Source organism: Hyperolius riggenbachi, chromosome 5 (assembly GCF_040937935.1).
Source record: "Hyperolius riggenbachi isolate aHypRig1 chromosome 5, aHypRig1.pri, whole genome shotgun sequence".
In the NCBI taxonomy this organism is placed as follows: Eukaryota; Metazoa; Chordata; class Amphibia; order Anura; family Hyperoliidae; genus Hyperolius; species Hyperolius riggenbachi.
In genome coordinates this window covers 85,250,338-85,264,908 of record NC_090650.1, presented here as the reverse complement: position 1 = coordinate 85,264,908, position 14,571 = coordinate 85,250,338, and the positions used below count along the sequence as shown (strand labels likewise).

The window sequence follows — 14,571 nt, the reverse complement described above, 5'->3', positions numbered from 1 at the left end:
AATAGATCCCTTTCTGATCAGATCTGATGCATCGATTTTTCCGGATCTTCGCATGAAAGCGCACTTATGGAATGTAGGGTCACGGATAGAAAACTGATGCCTTTTAAAAACTGATCCATTCCATGGATACGTTTTTATACGGATCAGTTTTTCCTCTGTGCAAGTGTGAACCGGGCACTAGGCTCTACAATTCTATTTCATTTGCATTGTTGTAGCTTTTTTTGTGGGTTTAAGAAAATTAATTAATTACATAGCTTTATGTATTTAACATGATTTAAATATAGGTGCTTACTTTTAGGTATTCCAGTAATTATCAGACAAGCTGTTCCTCCAAGAAGAAGACATATTGATTGACTGGGTTTTCGTCCCAGGGTTTGCACCATGAAGATGGAACAAAAAGTCGATGGAATTTCTACTGCTCCAAAGATAAATTGAGTGAAGTAAATGTCCAGCCCAAAACTCCCGACATTAAGACTTAAACCATAATAAGACAGGCTGTTCGCAAACCTGAAACCAGAAATAAATTAACTAAGGGAGAACCTATAACACGCACAAAAAAGAGACAAAAACAGTCATTTGGTTTGCCAGCATAAATTACTATTTTTACCCACAATTTTTAGCATAGGTAGGAAGGTAGTTGTCTAGGGCACCACTTGACAAAACAACAACATAACATGCACACTACACAGTGTTCTTTATGGATTTTTTTATATGATATTAACAGCTTTCGATTACATAAGAGGAGAAAAGGGATGGACCTCTAGTGTAGAGTTCATGGGACATGCTATAACACCTATCTATTAGACAATCTCAATTATCCTGGGAGAATTACTGAATTTTTCGGACTATAAGATGCATCTTTTCTGCCCCAAAAGCATGGGGGGGGGGGGGGGGGTGTCAGCAACGTCTTATAGTATGACTGTGCCCCACAAGTCCTTTGTCTTCTTGATGCCCACGTGGCATGTGACAGAGAGCAGCACAGAGAAGACACAGGTCGGAGCAGCCATGCACAGCATGGGGCTCCACTCACCAGACACCACTCTCTGCATAGCCGGGAGATTGGAGACACACACGTGTTATCAGATCGCACTGCCATACACTGCGCACGGAACACCTGTCCTCGAAGGGCAAAGTACTTCATGGTTACTGATGCCTTCTTACTGTGTGACCCCACCATGTGCTGTGACTGAACTGGAGAGAGGATTTGTCATTGTCTGCAGAAGAGAGACAGAGGAGGAGAGGAGCACGCTGGCTAGATCAGTCGAAAGTTTCCCTGCAGTTGTAGTGTAGGGTAGCTGAGGGGGTGGGGGCATTGGGGGTTAGTGTCGTTTATAGTATAGTGTGTAGTGCAGTGTAGTGTAGCTCAGCTGGTGGGACAGCAGGGGTTAGTCTAGTGTAGTGTGTAGTGTAGTGCAGTGTAGCTGGGGGGGGGGGGGGCAGCAGGGGTTGGTATAGCTAGGCAATGTAGCTTAGATACAGCGTGAGGGGGGAGTCTAAGATGCTCCTGTTACATGGCGCACCTAGGTTTAATATATTTTTCCCCTGATTTTTACCCTTTAGGTGCGTCTTATAGTTCGGAGCAACTTATAGTTTGAAAAATATGGTACACCTATACAAAAAATGCTGAGAAGCACATTCTCAATGACTCAGTTTGTACTTTCCTAATCAACAAGCCACAATGATGAGACTGTGTCTCCTCCCTTTTTCCACTGTAGGTTGATAGGATTAGCCATTCAAAGACGTATAGATTCTTCTTTACAACATTGCTTGAATCCACTAAGATTCATGGGTATACTTTTATACTTGGCTGTCCTAAAGGATATCCGAGGGGGAAAAGCTTTACTTACATGGAGCTTCTTCCACCCCATAAGTGTATCATGTCCAGTGGTGCAGTTTCATTGTCCTCCAAGAGAGTGATGTCCCCTCCGTAATGATCGCTGACCCCAGCCAGGTTGCACTCTTCATTGCAGGTGCATTGCGCGCCTCCCATGATCACATTCTGCACTTGCACATTTCACAAATGCTTATACTCTGCAAGAGCAGAATGCTCCTGGACACGGGAGCACAATAATGGGAGGTGTGTAAAACACCCACTGAACCACACAACAAGTGTGCTGGCTGCCCCAGCTGTCACTTCTCCCTTACTTCTCTTGCCCGCCATAGCCAGAGCTATCCTCTGTGTTAAGTAGCTAGAGTTACCCTCAGGTATAAGAAAGATAGAGGTGCCCCTGACTGAAGGGAGATCTGGTCAGTGGAATACAGAGACCAGGGTGAATAACCGCTCATTTACATATCATAAGAAGACAAAAGCTTGAGGCTCACCTATGATTGCTTGCTATGACCCAACTTGGTATAAACATCAGACGGTGCAACTTCCAGACAGAGAAGCAGACTTGATATCACACAACATGGAGAAAAGGAAATCCAGGAGCACTCGTCATAAAACTCCAATACTTTAATGTAATCTTCATAAATAGGCTTGTAGCAATCAAACAATGATAAAAAAAAGTTCACAATACTTATCGGACACAGGCAGCAGATGGAGGTACGGAGGATGGTCGACGAACATTTCGCCCAGTGGGCTTTCTCAAGACCTCTCATTTACATTTCCCTCTGGACTTTGCATAAGTACCCCAAGGAGGGAAGGAGGCACTTGGGGAGGGGAGTGAGCCTCCTTTCCATCATCAGGCACCTGTAGGCATGTGCCTGCAGTGCCTTATGGTAAATCCGGCACTGTGCATAACACACATGCCCAGAAGCTTGCAACCTGGCTGGGGTCGGGAATCGTTATGGAGGTGACTGTAGGAACCTGAGGGACAACAAATCCACACTACTGAACCTGATAGACTTCTAGGGGCTGGAAGAAGCCCCAAGTAAGTACAGCTCAATATTTATTTTTCCCCTCGGATATCCTTTAACAAACCCACACAGCATTTCTATCATTGTCCTATTGAATAATCAGGTTTCGGGCAAGCTTTAGCTGTTGTGCAGATGGCGTCACTTTTGCCTATGGAATATTTTGGTATACAAAGCAGTTCATGGTCTACTCAATGACAACAACAAGGTGCACAGGTCTTGTGGCTGAGAAAGAAGCCCAACTCATCATGACCGCACCGATATGCTTGACAGTTGGTTTTAACACTGATATGCCAGGTTTGTTTTTCGTCAAGCGTGGTGCTGTGCATTATTGCATTTTAGTCTTTTCTACCCAAAGGACATTGCTCCAGAAGACTTAGCATACCTGAGCCATGCTGCCATGTTCTTTTTAGAGAGTAGAGGCATTCATTCATTCTTTTTGTATTTGCACTGTAATGACATTTAACATGCTAAGCCTGCAAAGTCTGAGATGTAGCTCTTGGGTTTTTTCAGTTTCTATGAGCACTGCAAGGTCTGACCTTGGGGTGAATTTGCTTGGTAGTCCACTTCTGGGATCAGATAGTTTTCCAACAGATGCTTGCTGATGATAAATGAATGAAGTGCATTTAAATTATCAGCACCTGGTTGCTACTTTCCCTCTTCCTATAGCAGTTCTAAGGGTGTATGTAATTTTTCACATGCTGTTATTTGATTTAGTATTTGTTTAATAATAAATGTTAACACAGTGAAATATGTAATGTGTGGCTCTTCATCTTATGTTGTATTTGCCTAATTGGATGACCTGCTGAGGGCCAGAGTATTCCAAAACACAAAAAAGTGGGTGTAATTTATGTTTCTTATGACTGTAGCTAAATCATTTATATTACATTATTTTTAGATAACAAAAGAACTTACCATACACAACTCATAAGCAGTGTCATTCTTCTTAGCGCTGGAATTCTAAACAGGTCCAACATGCTTCCAGATTTTGTTGGTTTTTCCTCTTGCAGCTTAGACACACCACATTGTACATGGAGATACAGACAGGAATAAAAACATTTTGGTAGTGTTAGAATGGGTTAGAGGTGTGGTGAGGTTTTCTGTATTACCTGCAAGGTTGTAGGGATCACCTTAGCAGCTGCTATGGAGCCCTAGCCAAGGAAGGGGCCCAGTCCTGGCTGTTCTTTTTTAATTTTCAGAGCCCCTGGGCTGCCTTTATTCCAATCCCCCAACCAACAAACAATGCTTCCAGGAAATCACACCACAATTGTATGGAGTATACCCAGCTTTACTGTGTGTGTGTGTGTGTGTGGGGGGGGGGTAACATACTGGGGGAGGGGTATCAATGGCCCATAGTGGAGCATTGCGATGCTAGTGGTCCGATTGATTGATTTTTGCTGAAATCTAGTAGAAGTTGTTTGAAATTCACTTACCATGTTGGGGGGAGGGGACTCAGTCTCTCTCTGAAGGAATCATGAAAAAAAATTACTATGGGGCTCAGTCCTTTCTAGCTGCACACCTGATTACCTGTGCTGCAGCAGAGGAGATCTCTAACCATAACCATCTCCAATCACAAATCAGAACTAGTGTTGGTGATCTAATTCAGTTTATTGAAATTCAGAAATTCAAAGTCGCCTGTCACCACACTTCAGCACCCAGACAAGTGGACAGGGTCAGGGGGAGTTCACTTATCATGTGACTTATGTGAAGTGCAATGTGAAGTGCAAATAAGGTCCTGTCCACATGTCTTGGTGCTGAAGTGTGGTGACCTGAATTCAAACACCAATACTAAAACCACAGAAAAACTTGACAGAGAATGTAACCCTATTCAGTTTTTTTTATCAACTAACAAAAAAAAATGTCATAATTACATTTCAAATCTTTGCTAAGAACTGTGAATGTGCTGAATACAAAATCAGGAGTCAAATTTAGATGAAAGGAACAGGCTACATTTGAAAAAATTAGAATGCAAAGTTAGCAAATTGACCTTTTTTATTTGCATAAAAACATACTAGAGCAGGCATGGGCAAACTTTCCCTCCAGCTGTTGAAGAACTACAAGTCCCACAATGCATTGCAGGAGTCTGATGGCCACAGTCATGACTCATAAAGGCAAATGCATTGTGGGATTTGTAGTTCCTTAACAGCTGGAGGGCCAAGTTTGCCCATGCCTGTACTAGAGGTTTACATGAACAGTTCTCACACTAAAGAACAGATAGATTGAATAGGTCATCGTTACTCTGTATGTGAGTTCAGTAAACTTAAAGTGCACCAGCAGATGGCTTTGAGACAAATCATTCTTGAAACCTAGATTTAAAACCCTTAAAACCAAAATAAAAATATGGAACTTTGTAAAAATGGAAAATTGTAGGTTATCTTTTATAGGTCCAGCTGTTTCTCTCATTGGTTTATTTTTATTTCAGGTTCACTTTAAGATAGGGGCATAAATATTCATGCGCAAAACAATTGTACCTAAAAATGTCTCCTCACTTTTAGTGGCAGATGAAACCCTCTGTTGAATTTTAAAGAAAACCTGAGGTGGAAAGTTACATAAAAAACAGATACTTACCTAGGAAGAGGCAAGCCTCTGGATCCTCCAGAGCCTTGCCATGTCCTCCTCCAGTCTGTGCATGAAAATGGTGGTGCAGCACCCCTGCAAGCTCTTGTTGGTTATATTCCAGGAGTCCCTGCTCAGCAATGGTAGGGGCAAGGATGATATGGGAAACCTCTGCAGGATCCAGAGGCTTCCCTCTTCTTAGGTAAGTATCTGTTTTTTGGGGGTCACAACCCCTGTTTACGTACACTTTATGATCTGACTAAACGTGTTTCAATAACGCAAGCCAAATGCAGGTTCAGTACCTTCCTGACCTGCACACAAGCCCTCTGAACCCTTCTGAATATGCCTTGCCTGGTTCTTTAAAAGAAGGTCCAGTGAGCCCTGGCAGGTCACAAATACATACATGCAATTTACAATTTTGTTTTTTGGGTTCAGCTTCGGTCTTGTTCAGTTTTGTATCACATGGTAACTTGGTAAGCAGTTTACAGAATGGTGTTAGGAGGATGGTATGGAATATTAGTCCATACTTCAGTAGTATAGGATTGGGGCCATACTTTAATTTCTTCCCTAAAACCAGCCAAGAACTTGTATTAGGTTATCTTATATGACATCGTCAACTTAATCATGGAATCGTTTTACCTGTGTAAGTAGTTCCTCTGATAACTTCCTTTTATTGATTGAGGCAGCTTTTTGCAGGAGTTGCTTTGCTTTTTCATGTTTCCCTTTAGTTAACAGCCACCTGGGTGACTCCGGCAGGATCCTGTATCAAACAGCATCATTTAAATATTACAAAAACAAAGTTATGCAATTTAGTCTAGGAAAAATGTACATCTTATATGTATATGCCTGATGATCAGAAACATCCAATACTGTCTGTCACTTGGCCTTGCCCATTGCAAACAGAGATTGTTCTGGATAATTAGAGTGTTTTATTATATCATGTACTGTAGATTAAGAAATCACTAAATTCCTTGCAATTTTTTTAAGAAAAACACAATTCTTGAATTGCTGCACTGTAAACGTAAGTAATATGCCACTCTCAATCTTTACTTCTGAGATACCCAACCAAAGTGCCAAGTGGCGACCAGAGCGGGGGAAGAACTCACCTCTCCAGGCTCTAGAAAAGATCCACCTTCCTCCTAGGCATCCTGTCTCCATGGCTCCAGAGGTATCTCTCATCATGTGACTAGGGTTGATTGAAACTGTCAGATCCCCATTTCCTCAAAATTTGGTGTTCTGCAGGCGAAAACCAAATTTCGTGTTCCGATTTGCATGTTCCAAAGGCATTTTCTATTGAAGTCAATGGTGCAGATTTCTGCGGTTAATAGCAAAGCCCCCATACATGCTATCGTCACCAAATTTGCCATTTACAGTATGTTAGGCAGATCAGTAGCAATATGGTAAAAAAAATTTGTGAAAAGACCTTCTAGTTGTTGAGAAAATCGATTTCATAGGATTTAAAATTTCATAGGAAAAATGTTTTTTGAACTGGGTAAAATAAAAAAAAATGGCTTCTGACACGACTAGAGTTATCCCGAACGGTTTGGCTGCAAACTTATTAGCGCGAACATTGGTGGTTCGCGTTCGCGTCGAAACACAAACTTTGTAGTGAGTTCGACCCGCCCCTATACTACATCATTGGGCTAAACTTTGACCCTCTACATCACAGTCAGCAGACACATGACAGCCAATCAGGCTGCACTGCCTCCTGGAGCCCCTCCCCCCTTATATAAGGCAGCTGCGTCGGCCATTATCTCACTCGGTGTTGCTGCAGTAGTGAGAGAAAAGAGAGGAACCTGCTGTAGCGAGAAGAAAAGCTTAGTTAGGCTCTTGTAGCTTGCTCCTAGCTAATATTTGTTGTTGAAAAGCACCACAAAAAGAGCTCTTTTCAGAGCTAATGTTCTTGTGAAGTCTTTATTTTTTTGTGCCACTGCATTATACAGCCCTGTGTGACGCAGCTGGCCCTTGCTAATTGCTATACTGTGCAAGGCCCAGCACATTCAGTGCCTACCTTTTCACTGCACCTGTGTGTGTGACAGCTGCACATTTGTAATACCAGTCCGACCGTGCATACCTGTTCATGTTCACTGCACCTGCGTGACAGCACGCAATGGTATATACCAGCAGTCACTGTATAACTGTTTACTGAACCTGTGTGTGTGACAGCTGCACATTGTATTGATACCAGTCACTGCATACCTGATCACTTCACCTGCGTGACAGCACGCAGTGTTATATACCATCAGTCACTGCATAACTGTTCACTGCACCTGTGTGTGTGACAGCTGCATATCATATTGATACCAGTCACTGCATACCTGTTCCCTGCACCTGCGTGACAGCATGCAGTGTTATATACTAGCAGTCACTGCATAACTGTTCACTGCACCTGTGTGTGTGACAGCTGCACATTTGTAATACCAGTCCGACCGTGCATACCTGTTTATGTTCACTGCACCTGCATGACAGCACGTAGTGTTATATACCAGCAGTCACTGCATAGCTGTTCACTGCACCTGTGTGTGTGACAGCTGCACATTTTATTGATTCCAATCACTACATACCTGTTAACTTCACCTGCGTGACAGCATGCAGTGTTATATGCCAGCAGGCTCTGCATAACTGTTCACTGCACTTGTGTGTGTGACAGCTGCACATTGTTGTACCAGCAGTCACCTTTTCACTGCACCTGTGTAACCACACATTGTTGTACCAGCAGTCACCTTTTCACTGCACCTGTGTAACCACACATTGTTGTACCAGCAGTCACCTTTTCACTGAACCCGTGTAACCGCACATTGTATTAGTCAAGTCAGTGCATACCTTTCACTTCATCCCGCCCAATATGGACAAAAAAATAAGCAGTGGCAGAGCCAGAGGCAGGCCACCCCGCAGGTCTGTTCGAGGTCGAGGTGGCATGATTTCGTGTGGCCCTGGACCAAAGTACATTGTTCAGAAGGCATGTGCCATCAACTTTCAAGATTGCCAGGACGTACTTGACTACTCAACAAAGAACACCTCATCTTCCTCAGCTTCTGCACGGAACTGTGACATATCTTCCTCCACAACCACCACTGCTATTACTAGCACCACATCCCCCCCCATTTGACACTTCGAAGGAGTTATTTGGTGGGGAATTAACTGATTCACTGCCATTCTTGTTACAAGATGACGGCACTAAGCATGTTACACCACCACCTCATATGTCTGAGTTAGGCGCCAGTATGGACCTAAGGTGTGAGGATGATGAAGTACCGGTTGTTGGTGCAGTTTTGGAGGTGTCTGATACAAGTGAAGCTGTGGAGGATGATTATTATTATGATGATGATACTGCCATGGATGCCACATGGGTTCCTAATAGACATGATGACCAGGGGGACAGGTCAGAGGGGGAGTCAGAGAGGAGAAGGAGGAGACAAGTTGCTGAAAGAAGCAGAGGGAGCTCGTCATCAGAAACAGCTCATGGCAGTGTTCGGTGGCATGTATCGCCACCTATGGACAGCCAGCCAACATGCTCTTCAAGGTCAGCTGCTGACGCAACCACCACCAAAGTGCCATCATTCCAGGGCTCAGCAGTGTGGAGTTTTTTGTGTGTCTGCCTTAGATGAGAGCAATGCCTTCTGTACTATCTGCGATCAAAGATTGAGTCATTGAAAGACCAAGACCCGCGTAGGGACAACTGCCTTATGAAGGCACATGGTAAAAAAGCACAAACGGCAATGGGAAGGCCACCTGAGGAAAAGCAGCAAACAAAGGCAAAGCCACCCTCCACCTCCTCTTCCTCCTTCAGGTGCAGCATGTTCTTCAGCCGCTTTATCCCTTGCACCTTCACAGCCACCCTCCTCCATTCCACCTCTCACCTTGAGCGCTTCCTGCTCCTCTGCCCACAGCAGCAGCCAGGTGTCCGTGAAGGAAATCTTTGAGCAGAAGAAGGCAATGTCTGCCAGTCACCCCCTTGCTCGACATCTGACAGCTGGCTTGGCGGAACTGTTATCTTGCCAGCTGTTATCATACCGGTTGGTGGACTCTGAGGCCATACGAACATTTGTGGCCATTGGGATATCGCAGTGGAAGATACCAGGTCGCAATTACTTTTCTTAAAAGGCGATATCCAAACTGTACCGTGATGTAGAAAGGCTAGTGGTGTCATCTCTGGCACACAGCATTGGGTCAAGGGTCCATCTGCCTGGTCTGCTAAGCATGGTTAGGGCAGGTACATTACTGATACAGCACATTAAGTCAACTTGATGACCGCTGGCAAGCAGGGAGTACGTGGCTGCTCAGCAGACCTAGTTGTGACACCTCCACGGCTTGCAGGCAGGCCTGCTGCCACCTCCTCTCCTTCTCCTCCTACTCTTCTTGCTACATCGTCTCCAACTACACACCCCCAGCTCCCCAGGGCCTATGCTGCATGCCAGGTACGATGGTGAGGCGCTTGATTTACGATAACCCGACTGGAATTCAACGCTCCTGATGTTTGACCACCTGCTACAACAGGAGAAAGTCGTCAAACAGTATCTGTACAACTACTGTGAAAGGACATGCTCTGGGTAGCTGAGGATGTTACGGCTGAAGTACTGGACACTCATGCATAATGCCTAAAGGCTCATGCGTCCGTTTGAGGAGGTGACAAACCTGGTGAGTTGCAGTGAAGGCGCCATCAGTGACTTGATCCCATATGCTTTTTTCCTGGAGCGTGCCGTGCGTAGAGTGGTGGATCAAGCTGTAGAGGAGCCTGACCAGGAACAAGAGGAGGAGGAAGAGTTTTTGGAAACACCAACATCATCAACACCTGTGGCATCACAGAGGAGGGGGGAGGAGGAGGAGTCATCTGGGGAAGAAGGCAGAAGAACAGCCGCAGCAGGCGTCACAGGGGGCTTGTGCTGCTCACCTTTCCCGTGGTATTGTTCATGGCTGGGGGGAGGAGGAGAACTTACCTGACATCATTGAGCAAGAGCAAGATGAGATGGCTAGTATGGCGGCATCCGACTTTGTGCAGATGGCGTCTTTCATGCTGTCCAGCCTGTTGAGGGACCACCGTATAAAAAAACTTAAGGGGAATGACCAATTACTGGGTGGCATCACTACCAGACCCTCAGTATAAGCTACACAAACAGCTGTTTGCGGTGCGTTACACAGTGAGTTTAGTCTGTCAGTGTGAAGCAGTACACTAATTACACTACCTTGTTGATGTGTACACATGCAAGATGTTTTAAAGCACTTTAGGCCTCCAATTTAGCAATAAAATGTGATTTCTGCCCTTAAACACTGTTGTGCGTCAAATCCGGATTTTTCCCCGGGACATTTGGCATGTATGCCACTCTGCAATGCCCCCCTACAGGTGTTAGACCCCTTGAAACATCTTTTCCATCACTTTAGTGGGCACAATTAATGTTTATAGTTTTGAAGGTTTACCTGCCCATTGAAGTCTATGGCGGTTCGAAAACTTGCATGTTCGTGAACTTTTTTCGCATGTTCGGGTTCGAGGTTCACGAACCTAAAATCGGAGGTACGAGACAACTCTAGAAAGGACATACGTGGCAAATTTGGTGACGATAGCATGTACCGGGGCTTTGCTATTAACCACGGAAATCAGCACTATTGACTTCAATGGAAAAACCGGGCACGGTACTCAGGACAGAGCAATTTCCAATTTTCGTGTTTGTACTCGGAAATGCCAAATTCTAAGACCTGATCTGACGGAACTTATGCCACTGGAGCCATAGAGATGGTTCCTGTGGAGGAAGGTGGATGTTTGACGGAGCTTGGAGAGGTGAGTTACTTTTCCCCTCTGCCCCACCCACCATTTTGCATGGGGGTGGAGTCACATCTGGATACTTATACTGGGAACCAACTCTGGCTACCAAGTACTGGTTGTTACTTCTGGATACCTATATTGTGGGGCTTCCTCTAGCTACCTATTCTTGGGGATCCCTCTTGCTATCTATACTGTGAGGCTACCTCTGACAACCTAACACTGCAGGGTGCACCTCTGGCTACCTATACTGGGCTGAACTTCTGACTGCCTAATGTTGTGTGCGTGTGTGTGTGGGGGGGGGGGGGGGGGACTTCTGGCTAGTAATACTGTGAGCACTCCTCTGGCTATTAATACTGGGAGCACCTCTGGCTAACAAACACAAGAGTTACTTAATATTTCTATGAGGTGTACATGTGTGTGAGTGTTTGTGGGAAAGAGGGGATGGATGTTTGGGGATGGAGGCTACCTTTATTTTTGTAGGGGGAGCGACTAAACTTTTGCTATGGTGCCCAGTGATTTCTAGATAAACCACTGATACAATGGCTTAATCTTAGCCAGACGCAGTATAGAAATTGGTATACTGCTACTTCTAATATACTGTAAGTAATCTGTTTTCAACATATAACGATATAGCCCAAAAGGGTGTAAAACTGCTATAATCAATGTGATTAGCTCAGTATACGTCATAAATGCGTCTGGTCAATTTGACTTAATACAATACATGACTTATGATAGAAGGGTACTATAAACTTCTTAGTGCGCAGCAATATAGAATGCAGGAGAAACAGATATTAATCAGCCTCATGGCTAATGGTTCTCTTTGCTATAACACACCAATAATAACAAACAAGTTTTATTCACAACTTCCTTTCACAGACACAGGATGTAGTAAAATGTTTGTTTCTAGAACACACTGACACCTCGTGGTTATAGCTGGTTATATACATAATAGACTATTTTTGCTAAATATACATTCCAACAACACATAGCCATGGGCGTCCGCACATTGGGCAAAATGAGGCGGCCCCCCCCCCCCAGCCGCCAGCTGAAGCCCCCCCCCACGGTCGCCCCCCGCTGCCTAGTGACAGCAGGCAGCCCGGCATCAGACCTCCGACAGCCAGTGACAAATGAGTGCGAGCGCTAGGACCTCACAGACACCACACTGATATGGGGAAGTTACATCACTTCCGCATATCCAGCGTGGTGTTCACGGAGTACCGTGCGCCCGCTCTCACTGGTCACAGCTGATTCTGAGCTCTGACTCTGGCTGCTGCTGTCACTAAGGTGAGGGGGGCACCTGTCTCTACATACACTGGGGGGTGCCTGTCACTACCTAAACTAGGGGGCTCCTGTCACTACTTAAACTGGGGGGCACCTGTCACTACCTAAACTCGGGGGAATCTGTCACTACCTAAACTGGGGGGCACCTGTCACTACATAAACTGGGGGGTCCTGTCACTACCTAAACTGGGGGGCTCCTGTCACTACCTAAACTGGGGGGCCCTGTCACTACCTAAACTGGGGGCTCTTGTCAATACCTAAACTGAGGAGAACCTGTCACTACCTAAACTGGGGGAAACCTGTCACTACCTAAACTGGGGGGCCTTGTCACTACCTAAACTGGGGGGCTCCTGTCACTACCTAAACTGGGGGCTCCTGTCACTACCTAAACTGGGGGGAACCTGTCACTACGTAAACTGGGGGGAACCTGTCACTACCTAAACTGGGGGGAACCTGTCACTACCTAAACTGGGGGGGAATCTGTCACTACCTAAACTGGGGGCACCTGTCACTACCAAAACGGGGGGTAGGCACCTGTGTTGGCACTCTCAATCTAATTCCTACTGTAGTCCTATTCTAATGTCCCACCATTGCTAAGTTCATGTAAATTCGGCCCCACTCGTGAGCACACCCGCATCCCGCATGTTCTGTGGACACACATGCACATAGCATCTTCCTTTGATTTGTTTTATTGGAATTATAATATTTTAATGATTTGTTTTTATTTAAAACAAAGTTGTAACTCACCAGATGTAAAATAATAATAGACCAGTTGGTGCTGAGCCAGCTACTTGCAAAAGCCTCCAGTTCCTGATGCCATAACCAAGCCCTGCTAAAATCATCTGTCCTAATGCAAAACAAGAAAGGCTGCCAATGGTGGCATAGGCACGCTGAGCTGATCCCACCCATTCAGCAACTAAAAAGAAAATATTTAAGGATGAAGTCACAATGCATTGTGTGTGCTAAAAATAAATATAAACTGTTATTGGATAGTTCTATAATGTGATCATTCAAAATCTTTAAAGTGACACTGAAGCAAAAAAAATGTATGATATAATGAACTGTATGTGTAATGCAAATATTTAATAGAACATTTCTTAGCAGAAAAACCTTAAGGGCTCTTTCACACCAGAGCCCTTTTTCAGCGTTTTAACGCAAAGTCTATACTTTGCGTTAACCAAGTCCTTTTACCTTTCACACCCGACGATGCGTTTCGATGCGTTGCGGTACGACGCACCCGGGAGCATTTTATCATTGGGAATTTGCACTTTCCCATTGGGTTAATTAATTACTACCTCTGCTACTCAGCGTCGCACCACAGATTCCCGACTGGCTCCTGCACACGTTGTCTAATGTGAAAGAGGCCTAAACAAACAAGAAACAGTAAGAGACGGGTTCACAGGTTGAGATAAGTGCTTAGCATTGCTTTTTGAATACATTAGTCGGGGAGCTTAGAGAAGCTCTTTTGCATAGATAACAACTGAAGTTTCTTAACTCTTCCTGTACTGGAAACAATATGAGACTCATATCTATGCTGCTAATGTTGTATTTCTTAGGTGTACTACACATACAATTTATTATATCAAAAGTTTATTTTCATTTCAGATTCCCTTTAAAGGGAACCTGAAGTGAGTAAAATTATTTAAAATAAACACATGACGTAGCTGCAAATAAAGATTACATACTAACCTTGCTGTCAGTTCCTCTCAGAGGCCTACCATTTTCTTCTTACAGTGATTCCTTCCAGTTCTGACAATATTTTGTCAGAACTGAAATATACCAGTTGCTGTCAGTTATATATCAGCAGCTGTCAGTTACAACTGAATGTGCAAGGTAATGTCCATGTTTCCCTATGGCTCAAGTGGGTGATATTACAGTTTAACAGTGTGCTGACCAGGAAGCTGTTATGGGGTAGTGGCCATTTTCAAAATGGAGGATGGAGAATTGCATTGATCACAGTGGACAAATGGGATGCAGGAGAGGAGAAAGAGATTAATGGAGTAGACTACATGGGAGGTAAGTATGACCTGTGTATGTTTATTTTGACCTGTTATTTTCAGTTCAGGTTCTCTTTAAAGGCAAAGTACTTTACATTTATAAAGCATATTTATACATAACAT

At 44.4% G+C, this 14,571-nt stretch overlaps 1 protein-coding gene across 1 annotated transcript in view; it reads right to left on the bottom strand.

Moving 5' to 3' along the window:
* The window catches only part of LOC137519660 (solute carrier family 22 member 13-like), a 48,309-nt gene that overhangs the window by 19,854 nt on the left and 13,884 nt on the right, over positions 1-14,571 (bottom strand). Inside the window, exons 4-7 of the mRNA XM_068238629.1 lie at positions 13,199-13,367; positions 6,052-6,172; positions 3,772-3,866; positions 293-507 (exon numbers count right to left, since the gene is read on the bottom strand). Of these exons, the coding sequence (XP_068094730.1) occupies positions 293-507; positions 3,772-3,866; positions 6,052-6,172; positions 13,199-13,367 (600 nt within the window). The remainder of the gene's footprint in view (positions 1-292; positions 508-3,771; positions 3,867-6,051; positions 6,173-13,198; positions 13,368-14,571) is intronic.